A 24,090-nucleotide genomic window follows, 5' to 3' on the forward strand; every position below is an offset into this window, starting at 1 on the left:
GGTGACGTAGGGAAAAGCCAAAAAATTGCCAGAGCTCAAGATTGGAGTTACACATTTCAGAAGAGCCAGGTTTGTGTTCTCTTTGCTTTAGGACAAGGGCTGATTGGGTGTCAGTTGTTTCCAAAATCAAGGAGAAATAAACTGCTTTCTTTGATATAGTTTTCCATACATTTATGTGCTCAGCTAGTAATCAATCCAGAGTGAATTTTTGTGTAGTATATTACCCTGGAGGAATCAGACGTGGGGGACTTGGATAAATCAAGCAAATTCTAATCCTAAAGTGACCTCCAGGTTTGGCCTATTTTTGTAAGTTCTTTCAGAGACTAGCAGAAAAGCAGACACACACACACACACACTGTCCAGTACCTGGGGACTCTGCAACTGAGTGGAAGGTGTTCAGAAATACTTTAATGACAGCAGGGATGCTTGTCTGGTCTGACATGCCACAGAAGATGGACTGTGTTGCTTACAGAGGAGTTTGATGCAGGACTGGAATGGAGAAGGCTGCCCATGCCCTGCTCTTATAATTCTTGATCTTGCTGTAATGACCCACACAGCGGCTCTAACTGTGCTAGCTGAGTTGTCTCCTCTGTTATACTGTTTTACCAGCAGATTCTCCCTGAGAATGTTCTACAGGTTACAGTACATTGTCAAAATTTCAAAATTTTCTAAAATTCTACCTAAATCTCTAAGAGGCTTGTCAAGAGAAAATTAAATGTTTTTTTATTGCATTATTATAAAGACTATTAAAATCTATCATTTTCTCAAGTTATCATTTTCATGTATTCTGATAAGGATACTAGGAATGGGGGCATCTTGAACCATTTGTTAATGCTATGCTTTTCTTCTTCTTCTTCTTCTTCAGGTTGGTTTGCTGGACCTTGAACTCAATCAGCTGACAAAGGCACTATTTCTGGCTTTAGTTGTTCTTTCTGTGGTGATGGTAACCTTACAGGGATTTGCAGGTCCATGGTACCGTAATCTTTTTCGGTTCCTCCTACTCTTTTCCTACATCATTCCCATAAGGTAGGTTTAAAATTAGAAAATGTCTCTTTGATAATGTATTATTTTGCTGAAATTGTTTTTTCCCTTGTGAAAGAAGTTATCCAATCAAAGCTGTAGAGGAGGAAGGGGCTGGAACCCAAGTGAATATAGCCAGTCATCTATAGAAGCGCAATTTGAGACATGACTAGCTTTGCTAGCATACTTTAGAGAGAGTTTAATAATGTGGTCTTAACAGTTGGAAGACACCTCTTGTTCAAACATAAATCTAAGGAGAAAATCTTTACAAATTGCTTGTTGCTATTTTATGTCCAGTTCTATAGGGTCTACATGCATTGCTGGCGTTTAAAAGTTTAAAGAGCCAGGCCTAGTGGTATGGGCCTGTAATCCTTAGCTATAGTTAGGATGCTAAGGCCTGGCTGCATTGCAAGGTCCTCTCTCAAAAAACAAGGTCCCTGCTATTTAAAGGAGGCTCTGATAGATGGTTCAAGTCAGGTAATATGCTGACTAAGGCACTCTTTGAAAGGAACTGTTTTTCAAAATAAGTAGTATAATGAGATTGATACGTAAACAGTTAATATTCAATACCTATTTAAAGACTCATTATAGTGTGAACAGCCACAAAAAAGGAAACCTTTTTCAAAGATACCCTTAGTGTGTTTGTGTGTATGTTTACTTATATAAAAGACTAAGAATTTTCATATGAATAAACCTTGTGAATCATGAATGAAGTCTGAATCTGGACTAACCATCATTTGTAATATCAGTTAAGATGACAGTGTTACAGACAATGAGGCTCTTGTATGCCACTGCCATTAGAATACTGAATCAGTGCTCATGTGGACAGTCCTCACTTTCTGACACAGTCTCAAAGCCAGCCAGCTCAGAAACTTTTGACCTTGGGAAGGATAAGCAAGTACTAGATTATTGTTGTTGAACAAATTCTGTCTCCAAGCCTTGCCTGATACTTAGGCCAAACTTCCCTTCTCTCACCTCTTGAAGAAGACTATTTGCATATTAATCTCCTCACACATAGCAGTGCTGGCTACTCAGTTACCCACAGTTAGTTTTGTCATCCAGGCGTCACCTAAGTGCACCCCTCAGGCCTGAGAAAGGTCAAAAGGTCCCACCTTGCAGCTGCAGGTGCTTGCTGTCCTATCAGTGACTACATGCAGTTCTGTGTGGGTCTGTGCTGATGCTTGTCTTTTTTGTTGACACTCCTCTCCTCCAGTAAGCTCCAAAGGAATATGAACTGTGTGAACAACTGGCTTTGTATCCAGTACCAGAACCAGGTGGCACAGTGTGCAAGAAGGGCTCCTGTACATACCTGATTTTAGAAATTATTTACGTTCAAATCATCATAGATAACCATGTATACTCACATTGAATACTATAAGTGAACTCAAGGACAGATCCTTGTCCCCAAAGACCCATCAAGTAGTCAAGTAACCAGAGTGTAAGTGTGATGTCACGTGTCTGTTTTATTCTGCAGTTATGACAGAATTTACTCAGCTATGCAGTTCTTCAGGTTTTCTTAGTTGGTACCCTTTCAACCTAAAGATGCATGGATTGCATTGATCCCACCCTCTGTACCATCCACCACCTTCTTTTAGCTTCTTGACCATCTACCTCCTTCTCCTGCCTTCTCCAGCATCCACTGCCCTCTCCAGCCTAGTGTCTTCCTTTCCACTGTCTGTTTCCCCTCCATTCATAGATTTCCCCTTGCACATACCCACTGTCACTGGACACCAGTTGAAGAGGAAACATACTTGTTCAGAGTAAAAAGAATGTGTCTCCTGCTTAGGAACTCCAGATTCGACCAGTTGCAAAGTAGTGCCCAGTTCTGAAAGGAAGAGCTACTCCTAGACCAGGCTTCACAGGTCCCAGACAGAGGCTAAACTGTACCCACCTTAAGGGAATAGAATGACAGGCTTTTTCATCTGAGCTTAATGACAATATATTTCAGGACTACTTTGTTATTGTTTGCATGTTGTGGTCAGTTATAAATATCCGTGTGTGTGTTTAGAAGTATTTTTTTTCTGGAGTAAATTGTACACATCATTAGTTGGATCTCTTGGGATTTTAAAAATCATTTCTATGCTTCCTGTTAAAGGAAATATCCCAGCCTTTTAAGTACATTTCTTACCATGATTTTAGTTTCTTTGGTCTTTTAAAATACTTGCTTACAAAATGATGATAGCACCATGCTGTCTACAGTCTTTTTTATGCTCTGGTTTTTCAGTAAGCAGGTGTAACATCTTCAACCAGGTGTGCAGAGCCTGACTAGACAGTGTTGTAACCTTACCTCTCCTCAGCTTCCCATGAACAACTACCTTGTACTGCACACCTGGACCTGCAGTTGTACCAACTTAGCAGAAGGAAGGAGAGTTAGACTGTGAAAAGCACAGGCAGATTGTTTAGAGAATTGTGGTTTATTTTTAATGAAAACAAGTTTGTTTTCCTATTGCTATGTTGCCATAAAATTAGGATAACAATTCATTTTAGAATTTAAAGGTGCTTTTGGACTTTTAAGTATGTATTATTTTGCAAAACATGCAAATCTAGGAAGTAAAGTGCTTTTTTCTTCTTGTATCCTAAGAATCAGAAAGCTTTCAAATTTATAGAAGTTAAAAATTTTAATGAAAGTATTAAAAATTAAATTTATTAAAATAATTTTAAAGCAAAATAATTTTAAACTACTTGATAAAATTTACATTGTCTTTTTTTGTTTGTTCTGTGAGGTTTTGAGATCACATTTAATTACATTTCTGTCATTCCAAGATAAATATTACATGATATAGCTTACGTTTTATGATTCTACAATGCACATGTATCCCTTCAATCTGTGCATGTCTCCGAACAAAGAAACCAGCACGTTCTTCTTAACACACTGTCAGCACGTGTAGAACCCAAGAGATGTCTTGGGTCAAGTTTTTGCTGTTCCTTGTGTGTTCTCCCCAGATGGTTTAAAATGCCCCGTGTTTTAATCAATAATCCAAACTGACTTCTCAGAGCTAAGTCAAAGAGACTCTGACGTCTGCATAAGGCATCCATGAGCAAGAGTGGCAAAAATGCTGTAGACAAAGAGATAATTATATCCCTTCTGAGGCACACTTGAGAACCTCTTGTACAGGCGGTGTCTTTTCTGGAGCACTGAACTTCAAGGGCTGCTTGCTGGTGCAAGAGACAGTTTCTCTTTCATTTTGCTTCTGTCACTGAGTCAGCACATGTGGGAGGCTTTTTAGCAAAATTTCAAGGGTGGCAGGCTGAAGATTAGATGGCACAGGTCCTGTCCAAGTCCTCACCCTGAAGGCTGAATTAGCAAAGATGTTGGTGGCATTGGTGCAGCAGTGAGCTCGCACTGAAGCAAATTCCTCAGCAGTCTCTAGAACGTATTGTTGGTTCTGGGACATTTTATTTGTGTTCTTGTCCAACAACTTTTCTCCCTGAGATTGGTCTTTGTCTCCTGATGAGTTCTCACACTGGAGTAGATAACTAAGCTTTGTACACTCTGATACAGTAGTGTGTTCTGTTCTATCCACGTACATCTATGTTCTGAACAGCCCTCAGGCTGGGCCGCTTCCTTCAGCAGGTGTGTACACACAACCACAAAGAATGCTTGTCTTAAAAGAGTTCCCTATATTACAGCTTGCTACAGCAACCTTTGAGTATTAATGCTTGTTTTTACTGTGTTGGAGTATTTCAATTTTATTTCTAATTGACAATAATTCTGTATGTTTGTGGGCACTGTATGATGCTGTTCTTGCCACATGGTCAGATATTTTTCTCGTGGTTAACTTTTTGCTTTTCTCAAGAACATTGCACATACATTTGCATATAAAAACATAATATGAATTTTTTGTTTTATCCCTTTATATATTGAATAGTTTCATTTTTACAACTTTTTGTCTTAATGTTTAGCATGACTCAATAGATTCATCCATATTTTATAGCTTGCCATCCTCATTTATGAATGAACCACCAAGCATGTGTCCAAAATCAATTGACAAGTTTTGGGTTGTTCCAGTGTTGCTGTACACACTCATAAACACACGTGAGCTCCTGGTATCAAGTATCTAGGAATGGAATTACTTGGCAGTGTACTTGTCTGTGGCTTTGCTGCATTTGCTTGTATTGCCAGTATTTTGCTAAGTGGTGGTACCAACTTAGTATTCCAATATCAATATAGAGGAGTGGATCTCAACCCTTTAACATAGTTCCTCATGTTGTAGTGACCCCCCCCAACCATACAGTTATTTTCATTGCTACTTCATAACTTTAATTTTGCTACTGTTATGAATTGTAATGCAAGTATCTGTTTCCCAGTGGAATTAGGTGACCCTGTGAAAGGGTGATTCAAAAATCCCCAAGGGGTCTCACCCCACAGGTTGAGAACCACTGATGAGGAGTGTCTTTTTTGTGAACTTTGTCGTTCCTTTGTCTAGTCTTTTGGACAGTTCATAGTTATGTAGTTCTAACTTTTTCATTCCTGTTCTGCTGACATCTTTCTCTATAGCTTGACATTTTTGATCCAGCAAAATAGTTTCTGATTTTACCTTGTTAAATATATATGAATCTTTATATATTGTCACATCGTGTGCCTAAATCTTCCTCTGCTCAAGACCATGTTCTCCTCTCATTGTCTGCTGAGTGTGAGCCTTCTCTGTGCAACACTGAAGTGAAGTTCTCTTGTGATGCTGGAACTTGAGCTCAGTGTTTCAGGTATTGGAAGTGTACATTCTAACACAACGACACACTCCTACGGCGGTGGAAGGAGACAGAGACCATGGAGTGAACACATGCGAGACAGCTGATTCTTTTAAGTAGCATATGATAGAGTTTTTATATCCAATTTAAAAAAAAAATGTCTCAGCACCCATTGTAAAACTAAACTAAAACAACAACAAAACAGCTCTTTCCTAGGGACTGGTATCATCTCTGTCATGTATTCATTGCCTGTGGTGGGCTCCCTTGGTCTGTCTGCCGCTGACCAAATAGCAAACTAAATAATGTGCCTTCAAATGAGGCAGTGTTTAACAGACCTTTCCTCCTGTGGCTTTGAGTTTTCATATCTCTTGGTCACGAATCTGCTGCTGTACCTCTTAACTGTATTTAGATTTCCTCTAAGCTTTACCCAAAGAAAGATTATACAACTTTTGTCAGAGTAATTTACAGATGTTTTATATTTTTAAATCCTATTATAAATTTCTTTTTTAAGTTCCCTTTTATATCTCTGCTTCTGGTATAAAGAAATGATGTTTATTTCTATTACTTGAATATGACTTTGGTAAAACCACATTGAGTTTAGTTATTAATCTAGGATCTTTTAAACTTTTATATATTCTTGGCACCATTTATTTCTTTTCTTGTTAATAGGCAAAATCTTGTGTATTATTCAATAAAGATAAGAATGAAGTGCGTTCTTCCTTTGCCCCCATTATCAAAGGTGAAACACTCAACATCTAAACATGCCGTCTTTTTAATAAAATCTCTAACATTTTCATTGTTTTTAGATCCTTTTGCTACAAGTTGTTCTCAGGTCAATACAATTTTATATTTTCTAAATCTCTCCATGATTCTTCTTGTTTAAAATGTTTCTTAAATAGATCACATGGTAATTATAGTGATTGACTTTCTAGTACCATACCAGCTTTTTATCCCTAGGGGAAGAGCTAACACGGCCATGGTTTGCAATCTCTGTTTCACTAAATTCCCTTCACCTGCATTTTCTGGAAGACGGCTTCTACAGTTTCCACAAGGGGTAATCTTGTAATTTTGTCTTTTCATAGCATTTCTTGCAGTTTAGAATGAAAGCTTTACAGGCTCATAAAACAATGACGACGCTCCCATTTCTCATTTCTACAGCATTAACATTGAAGCTGTCTATTCTTTAAACACTAGCGTGTCACGGAGACAGTTGGGAGCCTGTCTGCAGAAAGACTACACAAATTTGCTTTCCTTAGTAATCAGTTTGGCAAAACTAAAGTTTTCAAGAAATGTGAAAATTTTCAAATTTATTCACAAGTTTGTTTACGTTATTATCCTTTGTATATATAACGTCTATCATATTGATATAAATTTTTATTCATTGTTTTTTGTTTATTTTTTTTTATTAAAGATTTCTGTCTCTTCCCCGCCACCACCTCCCATATCCCTCCTCGTCCCCCAATCAACTCCCCCTCTCTCATCAGCCCTAAGAGCAGTCAGGGTTCCCTGCCCTGTGGGAAGTCCAAGGACCTCCCACCTCCTTCCAGGTCTATTAAGGTGAACATCCAAACAGCCTAGGCTCCCACAAAGCCAGTATGTGCAGAAGGATCAAAACCCAGTGCCATTGTTCTTGACTTCTCAGCAGACCTCAATGTCCGCTGACACAGGGTTCTTGTAACCCCTACTAGCTTTGAATTTCCTATGCAGTTGAGACTGACTCCCGTTCAGTGTGCTGGGATTAAAGGCTGCTACATACTCCGTTTCATCAGTCTTACCTGTCCTTCCTTCCTTATCTTTTTAAATCAGTTTCCAAACAACATTGGTAGGTTTTTGGAAATGCGTACTATTATCCTCATGAATTTTTCTACCATATGTTATTTTCTATTTCATGATGTAATTTTTTTGTTCCTACATAGTTTTTAGTATTTTTCTTCATGATGTAAATGTTTAACTGATTAGTTTGAGCTCCCCTAGAATACATGTATTTAAGTCATTAATTTCTTTTTATTATTTTAGTGAGATCTCTAAAGCTTTCGTGTGTAGTAGTTTTGTTATTAACAAGTACAAAGTTGGTTTGGATGTTGTTGTTGTTGTTGTTACACGGGATCTCATGATTTCAATAACTCAAGCTTGCCTTGAACTTAACTGTGTAGCCGAGAATGGCCTCAATTGATTCCACCCTCCCCCTCCATCTCCCAAGTGCTGGGTCATGGGCAACTCTTGTGTGGTGCTGGGCATCACAGCCAAGGGTTCATGCATGCGAGACAAGCACTCTACCAACTGAGGTACTTTTTAGCTCGAAATAGTTGATCGCCACTGTGACTTCTTGTATTTGTGGTTTTTACAGGGTTGGTTTTTTTCTCATTGAGTTTTTAATTATCTTTGTTCACTTTAGCTTATTTTCACCTTATCAGAAACAGTAATGTTTTTCTTAAGCCACCTGCTAAACTACAATATTGTTTGTAATTGAGTAGAATGGAATGAGTTTTATATATACGCAGATGCTTGAGCATTGCCTTAGTCCATGTGTGCTTCTGTAACAAAACACTGAGACTAAACAATTAATATAAAACATAAATTTATACCTCATTCTCTGAGAACTGGCAAATCTAGTCAAGACACCAATGGATTCTATATGGCAAAGGCTACTCTCTATTTGCAGGGTAGTGTCTTGGGCTATATCTTCATAAGGTTTTTAAATGGTGGAAAACAGAAAGTCAAACGGGGAAGTGGCTTGTCCTCTCGGCTACTCTGACAAAGCAGTAACCTATTCATGTTCAGCACTTGATTGTGGGTCCTACCTGTTAAGGTTGCTGCAGGGGAACTAAGTATGAATATAAAGTTTTAAGAAAATAAAAACAACAAAACTTTTAATCACAATAGATGGAAAAATAAGATATTCCATGATAAAACCAAATTTAAGCAATATCTGTTTATAAATTCAGCCATACAGAAGGAACTAGAAGGAAAACACCAACTTAAAGAACTTAACCACACCCCAAAGAAATCACACTGAATAAACAGTCTCAGAGTAATGAATCAAAAGGGGATAGACACGCACAGCAACAACAAAATAACAGGAATCAATAAACACTGCTTATTGATAACTCAATATTAATGGTACCCCTCCCCAAAGAAAAGAGACAGACTAATAGATTGGTTTAGAAAACTGGATTCATTTTTCTGCTGCATCCAAGAAACACTTTATCATCAAGGATGGATATCATCTCATGGTAAAAGCAGAAGAACCAAAGAAACAGGCTGGTGTAGCAATTTTATAGTTGATAAAATAGACTTCAAATCGAAACTATCAAGAAGACACAGGGAAGAACACTACATACTCATCAAAAGAAAACTCCACCAAGAGGGCCCAGTTCACCAACTCTTGTCACCAAATGTGCTTCTGGTACGAAGAAGGGGTTGCGTCTAATTGAGTTGTTAGCTTAAGGGGCTCCATGGGAATCCCCAAACAATCCAGACTGTTGCAAAGACTATAGGTTGCTTTCCACAAACTACTGGCAAGTCTCCATTGCTGAAGACAACATCTACACAACTCATTGAACATGCAGAAGTGGAGCTGGTGCCTACACAGAGCCTTCACCAGTACATGCTAGTATCTTTGATACAAGAAGGGCCTCTCAATGCTACCAAAAGAGAACACCAACCCATCTACTAACCCTGGGCTTGACAATGGAGTCCTGCCTGCAAAATATATTAGTGCAGTGGTGGCACAAAGTTTATGAGAGTAACCAACCAATACCTGCTTTGACTTCAGACCCATTTCATAAGATGGAACCCATATCTGACACTACTTAGGTGACCAAGAACCTGAGACTAGATAACCCAGGGATCTAGAGTAAAACCAAATACTACTGTTCTTAAAAAAATGTAACAATAAAATGACTCCTAATGACATTCTGCCATACTCATTTAACTGGAATTATATTTGAATTTATAAAGCTATTTACAAATAACTGTCACCCTGACACCATCCCATTGTATAACTTAGGAACATCTTTCACACAGAATTTCATGTATACTAGGTTAACCTTAATCTTGAATTCACTACGTAACTGAGGCTGACCTTGAATTTTTAACCTCCAAAGTTCCAAAATTAGTCGTGTGCCATAAAACCTGGCTTTATTGAACATTATTTAGATCTTTTACATTTTCTGCCAGTATTATTTTAGGGTATATATTTTAGGGTATATATTTATCTCAAACACTTTATAGTTTTTTGCTATTGTGAGTAATATACTTTAATTTTGGTTATCATTGGTATATAAAATATACATAATTTGTATGTATTTGCCTTAAAAGTAAAATGTAAGGAAACATTCACACCATACCAGGTGTCTTGTTGAGTATAATAGCTCAAATCCAAAAGCTATACGTTCTGTGATTACTTCATACAGTTGCAAAATGAGATGACATAACAAGCCAGTGATTTTAGGCTGGGACAGTGTAAGAAAGGTGTGAGGCTGCTGTGGGTGCTGTCCAGGGGTGGTAACGTGGGTCTCACACAGCTGTTCTGATGGACTAAAGCTTGTACAGGCTGGCAAGGTTCCACTCAAGTCTGTGTGGTTGATTTGCCAGTAGCTCCCTGCCTTGAAGAAGTTGCAGAAACAAAACACAGTCAAGCTCATACCACATTGGAGGCTGAGATCTCAGGCTCTGTAGTCAAGAAGCTAAGAGTTTGCATTGCTGGGTGCACACCAGCTATTGTTCCCAGAGCAGAACTCTACCCGCCTCCCCTAGTTTCCTTTCTTCATGCAGTGAGGTTGGTCACCAGCCCCACTTGCACAGACCTTCACTTTCTAATTTAGTTTCACTCATCATAACCAACTATGGTCTGAAAATTTAAATACTCAAACATTCTGAAAAAGACCACATTCTTGTTACTTTTATTATAACATATTGTTATAATTATATTTCATTGTTATTCTTAAATACTATGACTAGTTTATCTAATCTACTGGGAAGTAGAAAAAAACAAGATCTCCTGAGTAAATTGGGAGCATAGAGACCTTGAGAGAGGGTTAAAAGGGAGGGGAGAGGCAGGGAGGGAAGCAGAGAAAAATGTAGAGCTCAATAAAAATCAATAAAAAATTAATTTCAGTAGGTATTACATATCAGAAGAAACATAACATACCTAGAGTTGGTCCAGTCTGTAGTTCCAAGTATCTACTGGGGAGTAGAAGGCTGGGCAGACATAAACTAGCACATACGGCACATGCCTGTGCTGCTTTGTACTCATTACACTGGACTCTTGCTGTGCTCACTTTTCTCTGTCAATCTGAATTATAGTATTTGGATGATTAGGATCTCTCTCATGTTTACAAATATATGTAATATCTCATTGGACTCTTAATTTGATGGTGGTACTTCTAAAACCTTTGAACAATGCATTTCTTTGTTGAGTTATGCACGCCCTGATCTGTATGTGAAATGGGAGAACAGCTCCTGGGAGTTGGTTTATTCCTTCCACCATGTGGGTCCTAGGGATCTGATTCAGTTGTCAGGCTTGCTCTACAAAGACTTTTGCCCACTGAGCAATCCTGCTTGACCCAAGGTCTACTTTCTTTTGAAACCGTGGTTGACCACTAGAATCAAGTCAGCCTTTAGTAAGAGATCACAGAACTGACATATGTGAAAATTAGAAATTGACACAAGTTATACCTAGCATCAAATCTTAGCCTGACTTCCTTCATGTGGAGCATCGAAGACAGTTGTCAGAATTTAGGAGGGTAAGTTGGCATGAGTTCATGCTAACCAGATTATACACATTAAACAGAGAGCTTGATCCATGCTGGCATTTGCTAGTAGGCGGATTGTTGGGAACAGTGACGATAGGATTTCAAGTTCTATACCTGGACTAACACATTTAGCTGGGTTTGGTGACTCAGGGCTGTAATTCTAACAGTTTAGCTACTCAGAGACTGGGGCAGAAGGATAAAGAGTTCGAGATCTACCAAAGCAAATTCAAATCTAGCCAGGCCATCCAGAGAGAGCCTGACTGAAACTGTAGCCAGTGGCTGTGATAGAGCACTATGAACAGGAAGCGGAGGCAGTAGCCTTGTGACTGCTGTCCTCATGCTCACTAAGGTTAGAGGTCCCTCAGGTAGCAGTGCTGATCCCAAGCCCAGGAGGAGCTCAACTGGTCCTGAGATGACAGCGTTCACTGTTGTGTTGCTTGGAGCTGTTCTTCAGCAAAAAGCTTTTGGTTCTGCCTGCTGCTGCCTGCAGTGTATCATCAGAATGAAACATGCAGGAAGATGTCAGATGAAAACTCAGTGTCCTTCAGCCTTAGCTTTTGTAGGAAATGGTTTTGATTGTATTTGGATTAAAAGTTCTGATGAAAATGGCTTCTCTTTTCTTTTGCTCAGATTAGAATTGGCATGTGAATTATTTCAGGTAGTTTCGTTCCCCAACGAGAATTGCATGTGTTTCTCAGGCAAGCTGGGGACTCAGCTCACCTGGCAGTGATAAGTGCTGAGGTTTAATTGTAACAAATTAGAGCTTAAATATAGCAAGCATCCTGGGGCCTAAGTGGAATTGTATTGTGTATTTTGGGGAAAATGCACTTGAAATGTATTTAGACTCTGAGTTTCTTCTTCAGGTATTTGTAGCTGTTTGTAGATGTGGGACTAGACTGTTTGAACAAAAATGAAGGCAGTTTACATCTTGAAATCCACCTCAAATTTCCTACAATTGCAAAAATAAACATTTTCATATGCGTTCCTATTGGCAGCATCCCTGGCAGACTGCTCATCTAAGGCAATTCGTCTTTCATACTGTATGATAGTAGAGTCATGGCTGTGCCCTGGCTCAGTGAACCAGCTGAAGACAAATTGTCATGTTCTACCTGGAATAGGTCTGTGGCTAACAGGGTCATGGTTGGTAAACTAGCAGTAGAATGGACTTGGAATGCATCTAACATGTTTATGTAGTGGGTTACAAAGCGTGTCAGAGTTAGCACCTCCCTGCATAAAGGTCTGTACAGTCAAGGCATTATTAAGTCAAGTCAGTGTAGTGACAGCCATTACTCTGCTCCCGTAGAGTGTGAGTGCCTTAGAGACTTAGCATTAAAGGCAAATTATTCCTTTAGCATTTGACCAAATTCACAACATAGATCATGGTACATGTGCAGCTGTGATTCCTTGTGTGGGAGTGTTGTCCTATTTCGCTAAGTCCTTTTTAGTGATGATTTTGTGTTCTGTGCTCCGTACATCTGTTTATCCTCTAAAAGGTGTTTATTCTTCCCTTTGACACCAGCAGCCACAGTTCTGTATGTTCTTTTTTTTTTTTTTTTTTTTTTTTTGGTTTTTCGAGACAGGGTTTCTCTGTGGCTTTGGAGCCTGTCCTGGAACTAGCTCTTGTAGACCAGGCTGGTCTCGAACTCACAGAGATTCACCTGCCTCTGCCTCCCAAGTGCTGGGATTAAAGGCGTGCGCCACCACCGCCCGGCTTCTGTATGTTCTTTGAGGGATGTCCATATTCCACTGAAACTGGCCCAGGAGTAATTTCTTATAATATGGTGTTCTGTGAACTAATGCATTTCTGTAACTTCGACAGCATAGATTGCTCGTGGTTCATAAAGAACAGTGCACAAAAGAATCTTGGTGAGCTTCTTCGGTTCTTTATAACCTGAGCCTGGTGACAGACCATAAGCTGAGGACAGAAAACAGCCCACCCAGTGCGGGGTGACATTTTCCAAAACATCTTGACCCACACATGAGCGAATGACTGTGCTTTTCCAGTGTGCAGGTCTCTGAGCCAAGTGATCAGAGCCATGGAAAATTAGACAGCTGTCCATCTCCCTGTCAATTAGACACAGGACATGTCTTCCCTTAACTGGCCCACCTCACAGGCTTAGTTTCCTCCCAGCTTCTGTCTGTGTTTATCTCAACAAGGGCAGTGGTCTTTATCTCTCTTATTCATAAAGCATCTGTTTTAAGCCAGGTGGGTGGTGGTGGTGCATGCCTTTAATCCCAGTACTCCAAGGCAGAGGCAGGCGGATCTCTGTGAGTTCAAGGCCAGCCTGTTCTACAAGAGCTGGTTCCAGGACAGGCTCCAAAGCTACAGCGAAATCCAGTTTTGAATCCCAACCCCCAAAATCTGTTTTAAAGCCCAAATCAAATAAGAATCAATGAGAAATGTTTTGTATTTCTTCTCCAAATGCCCCTTTTGACCTCAACCCACCCGGAAGGTATTGTGATTTCATACCCATCAGCACAAAGATCCCTCACACTGCTTGATACTTAACATTGAATAATTTGACAGCTTCTCACAGATTCTGGGCTGCAGACCCACACAATGGTAGACCTGCATCGGGCCGCTGGGCCTTCCTGGGATCCATTTTCTTTCCCTTCAGCTTAAAGACTGTTGCCATCTGTTAGTTTACTTCAGTCTTTTAACAAGGGTGTGAGTAGCCAAAAAATGGAGAGGTGCTGGCTGAAGAGACATGCACAGTAATGCCAATTTAATGTCATTAATGTCATTCCTATCATTTTTAAGGTGTGAACCTTACAGGTAGATTAATGAAGTTATGCTGATTTGATGCTTCTTAATTTGCCACTGACTGATTCCTAAATATTGTTTTTCAAAAGTGTATTTATTAATCGGTTGAACCATGTGACTTATAATGCTGATAGGTCATAAATGGTTGATGAATATCAGTTTCACACCATTTTGTACACAGTCTTATCTGCTCAGTTTCCATAGTTCAGTTAGGGAGACATGAAATGTTTGAGTTGGCACATAATAGATGTGCTGATACTGTTTCCTTCAGTGGGCAGTTTAGAGTGTGTTCTTATATAGTTACCCTTTAATTAAAGCCTGGAAGACCTTCCAGAGGCCATCTAGTATAGTCTACTACTTATAGATTTTAAATACATAATATAACAAAATATTTAATATTAAAAAATCACTAGAAACAAAGTGCCTATTCCAGATGCCTCAAGACCTATTTCACATATTTTCTCATAGTAACCCTTGCTTGATTTCCCTTTTTATGCCCACAGTATTCTGTGTGTTAATGGGGTACTCAGAACAAGTTGCCTGCTTCTCTTACAGCTCATACTGTAGCTTATGTGAAAGGAATTATCTACCCAACTATCACCTGTAAACGTATCTAGATTATAAAAGCATTTGAGCATTTGTTTTCTTAAATATGCATAAATCATTTATTTTAAAGTCTGAAATCCAGTATTTATTTCTATAAAAATTAATATGTGTATTGGGTATGGATGTTATATAGGTCTGGCCTCACTGACCATCATGATGGTTTCGTTTACAGTCTGCGGGTGAACTTGGACATGGGCAAAGCAGCATATGGATGGATGATTATGAAAGATGAGAATATTCCTGGGACAGTTGTTCGGACCAGCACAATACCAGAGGAACTTGGACGCCTGGTGTACTTACTGACAGACAAAACAGGTACTGTTCATTTCTATTTGTCTTTCAGTGGACCAGATAACATCAGAAATATTTTTTTTACACATGATATATATCATAATTGAATGCTGGATTTACAGGTTTCCAGACTCAACTTTTGAAAACTTTATATGAATGAATCTCCATTCTTTCATACCTTCACTTCCTTTAAAGTTAGTGAACTGTATCTTTGCTGTAGCTCTATATTTTAGTTTATTTTATATTTTATATTGAATTTTACAGACTCTCACAAGCTGTTTTCTCATTACTGTTATGTACCTCTAGTGGTTTAAGAGCAAAATGCGTATTTCTTTTTTGTAGGATGATCCTTGCTTGAGTTGTTAGAAGTTAGGTAAATTCAGTGTTTTCACAATAGTACCTCCAATGCAGATTGCTACACCTCTTTATCCCTTTCCGTGTTGTCCTTATTGTTGTTCTTTCTATTAAAGAATTCTTAGTAATCTATAATGTATTAAGTGAAAGATAATGATTTAAATTTCTAGTGTTAGTGAACAACATAGTAAAAGCAACATACAAAGCATAATTAAATAAAATATGTTCCAAATATGATCCAGCACCTTCTTTGATTAGTATTAGTTTCTAGCTAAACTACAAAGAATGCAAATACACTCACAACATAATTTAACATTGTTGTAGAATGATTTCCATTTGCAAAAAGATGGGAAATAAAAGCAGGTGTATAACCAGGAAAAACACATATTTACAGATGTGATGACTAGAGTAGCCAACTGATAACTAATTAGAATATTAAATCAGAAACAAATGTCAGGTTGAAAGTTAAAATACTCAAAACAACCCCTCTGGGTGCAAGTGGGAAACAGAGCTTCTGCTCACAGCAGCATGCTGTCAAAAATGTGGCTATGAACCAAAGGACCTGGATGGCAAGTGTGAACAATGACATCACTAAGAACTATAACCAAACATTTGATGAATATGAATTCAGCATTCTGCAGATGTTAGCTCCCATGGGAATTATGGAAGTTTAGTGTAACTCAGGTTCCAGTTTTGAGAATTTTTACTTGGATTTCAGTACAATACCAGGTGGAGAAAATCAAGAAAGGTTGGTGCCCATAAGTGCAGATGACCCAGAGGTTCCTACTTCAAGAAACTTTGTAAATGGAAACTGTGCTTTCATTTCCTGGCTGCCCAGACCCAAATAATCACACAGAAACTAATTACAACACATTTTGGCCCGTGGCTCAGGCATATTCCTAGCTAGCTCTTACATCTTAAGTTAACTAATTTCAATTAATCTATGTATTACCACAACACTGTAGCTTACCCATAATTCTCTGGCATCTTTCTCCTTTGGTAGCTACATGGCTCTCCCTGACTTCACCTATTCTCTCTCTTTCTCTGTTCGGATTTCCCATCTCGCCTTTACTCTGTTAAACCATAGGCCGAAACAGATTTATTCATCAACCAATAAAAAAAACAATATAAACCATATACAGAAAGACATCCCACATCAGAAACTAGACTGAGGAAATGGGTTAGGAGTTTCCTTTCCCAATTCTAGTCAGCTGACAGGAAATTTGTAGAAGACTTCAATCTATGGCAATGCTAGCAAATTGTATAACATTCCAAAATTGAAAAGATCTGGAGCAAGGAGGAAGTCACTACCAAGCATATTGAAGCTCAAGATAGCTCCTAGGATGAGCCACACAGAGGGAAGAACTCTCCAGACCAAAATCTGGAGGGGTGGTACTTCATAGCTAGTATGCTTGGGCAGGCAGATACAAGAAAAAGGCACTGAACATGAGTGCACTGCTGTTCAGTGTTCACAGGCAGCATTTGTTCAGGAGCCAGTCCATCAGAGTTACCAGTGGGAGACGTCAGGGTAAAATTACCCCACTACTACGAGCTGCCTAGTCTTGCTGATAGAGGCACTAAAACCAAATCTTCAGCATTATAATCAGAGTAAAGATCACAAACAGCCTGGGAGAACCTTCAAGAAAATTGTTGGTCCTTAAGAGAGTTTAGTTGAAGGTATAACCCCAGTATTCTGTATCCCAGCAACAGTTAGACACTTGGTGTGAAAATACAGGAGAGAAGACCTAAGTCAATTGATAGTGTGTGCCGATAACCAGGCTTTCACAGTTTAACATGCACAAGACAGCAGCTCCTTTTGCTTTGGGCAGGGATGGCCTAGGGTACCACATTATAGATAGACCGTATGGTTGAAAAGCATGTGCTTCACGTCTCAGTAATTATATTCCTGCTCCTTTTCCTTCCCAAAAAAATGTTTGCAGCTACATGGGGTGATTATAAAATGATGCTGATAATGTTGCTTTGGTTAACAAAAGCAAAATGTTTATTTAAAATATACATAAGAGTAAACTTTTTTACAGTTGAACTTAGGGCCACCTAGTAGTACACATCTGCAAGCAGGAGACTGACTCAGTAGAGTTATGAGTTGAAGGCCCATCTGGAGTACATAGTGAAATACTGTCTCAAAAATTAATTTTAAAAATAGCCGGGCGGTGGTGGATAGGTAAGTGTGGGTTGTCATACTGTCCAGAGATCCAACTAACAGTGAAAACAAGAGATAGATGTATGAATGAGCATGGAGAGACTTCAAATCATATTAATGAAGGACTAAAACACACAGAAGGAAAAAAGGAGTCTCTAATGTTTATTGGTACTAAGATTGATTAAAAAAAAAATTAAACCACCTAATACTTAAAGAAAAATAACTTAGCTGTAAAAGAACAAGAAGAAGGTGGAGAAGGAAGAAAAAGAAGGAGGAGGAGGAAGAGGAGGAGGAGGAACAAGAAGAAGGAGGAGGAACAAGAAGAAGAAGAAGAAGAAGAGTAAGAAGAAGAGTAAGAAGAAGAAGAGAAAGAAGAAGAAGAAGAAAAGAAAAGGCAAAACATAAAAGGTAAAATAATCACAATGGTAACTAGGAATTGAAAAAAGAACCTGGTTTCTTCCTGAACATCCAACAAGATAGACTCTACAATAAAAAGCACTTTTTAAGAAAGAGGGAACTTTACTAATAGAAGTTTGAAATACATATGTGCTTTAATGTTGCATGGAGCTACTTTTTAGTTCCCAGCTGTCCAGCTAGCTTAGACTCGAAATAATCACACAGAAACTGTATTAATTAAATCACTGCTTGACCTATTAGCTCTACCTTCTTATTGGCTAACTCTTATATATTAATTTAACCCATTTCTATTAATCTGTGTATTACCACATGGCTGTGGCGTACAGTTCCCAGCATCTGTCTCCGGCAGCTTCATGGCTTCTCTCTGACTCCACCTTTCTTTCTCCCAGCATTCTGTTTAGTTTTCCCCACCTAACTAAGTTCTGCCCTGCTATATGTCCAAAGCAGTTTCTTTATTCATTAATGATAATCACAGCATACAGAGGGAAATCCCACATCACTTTAAAGGCTTCTATGTACAAGCACAAAGTGATACAGGAGAAAATTACAATATCTGCTAACGTAGGAGGAAATGTTAGCATCATTACTTTAAGTAATTAATTGATCATCCAAGCAGGCAGGAACCAGCTAAACTAAAGTCTGAATAGCGTTGATCTCATGGAGTATCTGCCACCTAGAAAATGTTTTTAGCTAGTGAGTGTGGGAAACTAATGCGGACTGAAATGAACTAGACCTTAGTTGAGTCTCAGTGAACTCCAAGGAGTGGGTGTGGCTACTTACGGTAATGGCAGAAATTACCATGAAAGTTAGGAACACATTGCAAATAGAACATAGAATTATTGCTATCTTTATCTAACATCAGAAATGGCCAAGGTTAGGAACACAGTGCAAATAGCACATAGAATCATTGCTGTCTTTACCTACCATCAGAAATGGTCAAAGTTAGGAATGCAACAGAAATAGCACACAGAATCACTCGCTATCTTCACCTGTGGGATATTCAAGGAACTTGTGTTTTCAATTTAAAAAAGAAAGAAAGATGACGACTTGGTAGTATATGCCTTTTATTCTAGCACTCATGCAGAGAAAGGTGGATCTCTGTGAGTTTGAGGCCATTCTGAGAGTACCAGGCATCTAGGACTACATACAAAGACCTGGCTCAAGAAAGATTAAAATTTAATCATAAGAGCAGTAAAAGTCAGTGACATTGGAAAGAGATCCTAAAGATGAGAACAGAAAACAGTGATGTGGTATTCAGAAGCAGGTGGAGCGTGATGGTTCACATCTGCAGGCCCAGCTGCTTGCTCAGATGACAGAGGAGAGCCCCTTGAGTCTACATTCAAGGCCAACCTAAGTAACACAGCAAGATTCCTTCTTTTTAGAAATAAACAGCTGTAAAGATAGAACAACACCATTCAGCTGGCCAGTCTTTAGAAAAGACTTAATAAAAATAAGTACAACTTGAAGGTAAAATCTGGAAAAAAAATAAAAAAAAAAAAACAGATATAAGCAAGTAGAGCAAAGCTACAATGATGATATTTTAAAATATCATAATGGAATATCAGATCCTTATTGTCAGCAGCTTTTAAATGCAAGCACTAGAAAAATTCTTCAGGAAATGTAAGGCATTAAATCAGACCCAGAAGAAATAGTTTTTATCACCTGAAAGCATTTTTTTTAATTTTCACCTTTATTTATTTATTACTTATTTTCTGAGGGTGGTAGGTGCATGTGCATGCTACTTTACATGCATGGAGATCAGAGGACCACTTAGGGAGTCAATTTTCTCCTTCCACCATATGGGCTCTGGGGATTGAACTCAGGTCACCGAGTTTGACAGTAGGTGCCTCTATCTGCTGAGCCATCTCACCCACCCCATCCAAAAACTATTAAAAGTCATCTTCAGAAGGATTTCCTACCACTAGCCCAAAATAATTAATCCCTGGTACTACCAAAAAATAGGGGTCTGGTGAAGGGGAGGAGACAGAGAGCAAAGTACTTATTAGCAAAGAAATAGAAAATCTAATAAATTTATAGATTAGTGTTAGAATTGGTAGGTCATTTTTAGCAAAACCAATATAGAAAAATCTATTGTGTTTATAAACAACAAAACCAAGAAAATTTTACGGAATAGTATTCAATGACATAAACTTGAAATAATTGATGTAATTGTCTTCACGTGGTTGGAGACTGTGTTTTCTATAGCATTTGACCTTTCTCTTTCCAGAGGCTCATGCTTAGGCAGAGTATGCCCTAGCTTGGTGCAAGGCAGAGGCCTTATACCCAGGCGTGTTTGGCCTGCAGGGTGTGTGGTTGGCCGGACTGCTCTTTGTTGCCAGCCTTTCCTCTGACCTCATAAGTTGAAGGGAAGTGTCTTATTTGGTTGGTGTTCCCTATGGGGATGCACCAAGTCTTCCGTTTCCATCAAGAGCTTTTCTTCCTGTTTTGTTGTTGTTGTTGTTGTTGTTGTTGTTTTCAAAGCTCACTTGACTACCACCAGTGCGGCCAGACCCTTCTGGAAGTCAGAGGGGAGGTTAGGGAGATTGGCTGGGTCAGGAGTCCAGGCGACAGAGCCTCTATAGGGTGGGTGCTGGGAGGCTGTATAGTATATGTCTGGGCCCTGAGGTGCTTTGGGCATTGGAGCCAGCAGTAGTGTTGATAAGCAAGGTGCTGGCCTGAGTTGTCCTAGTCATTCCCAAAAGCAGACTTTCAATGTCTGTCTCTGTTGTTAATATGTAGATGTTTTATGACATTAGGCCTCTTTAAAATGCTGATTTCCTCTTTTAAAAAACAAGGGTGAAATTCTTAATTACAGCTGCCCATTTTCCATTGTGAAATTTCAGTTCATCAGAGTAAGATCCTGAAACCAGCAGGCCTCAGCCAGAGGAGGGAGGGGTTTAATGTCTACAAACTCACCTCACATTGAAAATGGGGCACAGCAATCTTTCTTACATTGGTGTGATATTTAAGAATCCTGGCAGAACTGTATGGAATGTACTGAGGAGCAAACCAGATGCTGTCATGGCTTCACTTGTTTCCTGAGATGACGTCTGCTCTGCTTCCTGGGCTGACCTGGAACTCACTAGGTAGCATAGGCTGGCTTTGCACTCATGGTAGCCTTTCCACCTCCTCCTCCCGAATGCCAGGGTCACAGATGTGAGCCGTCGTGCCTGGCCACTACTGCCTTTCTAAGAGAGCCTTTCACTCTAAGAGCCACTGAAGGAAATGTCATCCTTGGCTGAGTTTTTCCCCATTGTCTGGCCGTGTATTTAGAAATGCTATGCCTGTTGTGGCAGCGTCTCCAGCTGCAGTCTCTCCCTAAAGCCGTCTCATGGGAGACTCTCGCTCATCACCTACTTATCCTGTCCTAGCTTGTGTTTCGGGGAAGGAGGGACTCTGGATCCCTGATTCCTGAGTGTCCCAGGGGTTCTTGAAGGTGGTAGGTCTGCCGTGGCCTATCATAAAGTCCACACTAACTAAATCATAGGCTGATGAATAACAGAGAACAAATGATATAATTATTATTGTCAGCAGCTAAGTGGCATTTCATTTCTCCCACCTCAGTCTTATAAAAAGCATGTATTTCACACAGTCAGATGAAAAGACATGAGAGTGAGTGATGACCATTCCTCTAATTGTGATCTCAGATGCATCTTAGCTTTCCTTAGTGAGAACTGTCAGCCTCTCCAGCTCAGAGGTAACTGCTGGTCAACTCTGTGGACAGGGACAGTAGATGAGCACACATAGAAATCTGTGGAAGTCTAACAGGGCCCGTCTTGCCCCCAGCCCCTTTTGTGTCCTGCTGAGACAGTGCACTCTTAGTGTTATGTTCCAGGATATAAATTGCTAGTTCTGTCTAGTATTCTCTATTTTTGTGACATAAGTAATGGCTCTGTATTCTCCTGCAAGGATATGAATTCTCCTGAGCATATGTGTCGGAAGTAGGTCAGGTGTTAGCTGCTGATACCTTGTGTCCTCAGCCACAGCACAAGTTGCAGCAGAAGATGGTTGTTGGCGTGAACAGCTCTGATTCTGGTGAGCAGAGGTTTACTACTCGGGCATCACTCAGTTTTCAGACATCTTACATGGGCTGAATTCCTGCTGAAATGCTTCCGTGTAAGCTGGCATCCAAGAGCTTTACATTACTAACATAATTGTAAGGTGGTCCTTCGTATGATTGTAAATTGGGTTTGTGCTTCATCAATAAGCTTTTTGACAAGAAGCGTCCATCACAGTGGCTCTCTCATTTGCCACAGCAGAATAGAAAATGAAGTGTCCCAATAATTGCATTATAGTTTCCTTCTTGTGGACAAGAAAGCAATGTGGTATAATTAGGTTTGATTGGAGTGCACGTTTCCGGTAAGATCTGAAATTAATGATGTTGCTATAGTGACACATCTGCGGCCAGCAGCGCGTGAAACATAAAGTAATTCACTCGACAAGAGTCGACATCTGTTAGCTGCAAGGATGCAGAGCATATTGACACTGACCAGGAATGCTAGATGCTATGTGATAAATGAACAAATGATGCTGAAACAGGAGGACGGATAATTTGTACTTAATCTGCTGGGAGAACTTTAATCTTCTCACTGGTTGCATTTGACAATGCCATTGTTTAAAGAACAATGCTGCAGTGAACTCATAAATTTTAAAACTTAACTCACGGTGCAGCCTATTAAAGCAATACATTAATTCCTTTGCTAGGAAGTTTTTGTCTTCATGTAGAACAAAACCATTGCTTGAAACAACAGGATTATTTTTGGACTTATATTTTAATTATAGCCTCCATTACATACAGGTTTGAATACTGTGAGGATCATAGGACAGTACCATCAGGAGGGAAATGCTGTTTTCATAGTTTTTAAAAGCAGCAAAAATAATGGATGTGTGTGCTAGTTAGTATATATACAGTAGGAAGATCTTGAAACCAAGACGTAGAGGGAATTTTTAATGTCATTTAAATCAGAAGGCCACTGAGGTCTCTCCATACTGGTGGTAACTGCAATAGTCACTTGCAACAAACGTGCTGTCTTCCTAGGGCAGCCATTCACTAAAGTCTGTACTTGGGTTTGAGTGCTATAATTAACATTTTGGGTGTTTAGACTGATTGAGATACTAAACACAGACAGTGGCTGAGCAGACATTGGGAACGGCCTGAGTGACGAGGAAAGTAGACTGCTTCTACATGAATAGGATGTGTGTGTCTGTGTGTGTGTTTGATTGATTTGTATATGTGTTTGTGTGGATGCGCGTGAATGTTCATACCTGTATGTGTGGTGGTCAAAGGACAAGTGTAGATGTTTTTCAGGTGCTCCCCACCATGTTTTTAAGATAGGGTCTCTCACTTACCTGGAGCTCCCAGGTGACCTAGCCTGACTGTTGAACTCCAGGCGTCTCTGTGTCTCCACCTCCCCAGCACTGGGATTACAGGTACATGTGGACTACTATGCCCAACTTGCTTTGTTTTGTTTTTTGACACAGGATCTTACTATGTCACCCTGGCTGGTCTGAAACTATGTAGATCTAGCTAGCTTCAAACTCAAAGATCCACCTGCCTCTTCCTCCTGAGTGCTGGGATTGAAGGTGTGCACCACCACCATGCCTCACCAACTTTAAAAAAAAATGTAGGTTCTAGAGATTGGACTCTGGTCCTCATGCTTATAAGCCACATATCTTATCAACTGAACTATTTCTCCAGTTTTGTTAGCTTTTTTAAGATAATTCTCTACGTAGCCTAGACTGGCCTTGAACTGCTAATCGTGCCTCACCCTCCTGCGTGCTGGGATTATGTGTGTGCCATGATGCCCTACTCAATAATGTGTTTTAATGACCAGTGCGTGTGGTTTGGCCATCACCAGGGAGATTTTGTTTTCATTCACTCATTGTTTAGCTTTGATGAATGATCTCTAATGGTCATTGCTTTTCTTTGTTCGAATCTTCACAAAGTTCTGTGGACCTGGGATGAGCTGGTTCCTGTGTATTGTAGGTGGCTTCTTCTGTTAGTCTGTTAAAAATCACCTGTCTGTCTGTGT

The 24,090-nt window shown here is 39.5% G+C and overlaps 1 protein-coding gene across 3 annotated transcripts in view; it reads left to right on the forward strand.

Moving 5' to 3' along the window:
• The window catches only part of Atp9b (ATPase phospholipid transporting 9B (putative)), a 196,040-nt gene that overhangs the window by 120,520 nt on the left and 51,430 nt on the right, over positions 1 to 24,090 (forward strand). For all 3 annotated transcript variants that reach the window (XM_057788553.1, XM_057788554.1, XM_057788555.1), the window contains 2 exons: positions 866 to 1,026; positions 15,008 to 15,150. In XM_057788553.1, the coding sequence (XP_057644536.1) occupies positions 866 to 1,026; positions 15,008 to 15,150 (304 nt within the window). The remainder of the gene's footprint in view (positions 1 to 865; positions 1,027 to 15,007; positions 15,151 to 24,090) is intronic.

The sequence above is a fragment of the Chionomys nivalis genome, chromosome 14, assembly GCF_950005125.1.
Source record: "Chionomys nivalis chromosome 14, mChiNiv1.1, whole genome shotgun sequence".
NCBI classification, from domain to species: domain Eukaryota; kingdom Metazoa; phylum Chordata; class Mammalia; order Rodentia; family Cricetidae; genus Chionomys; species Chionomys nivalis.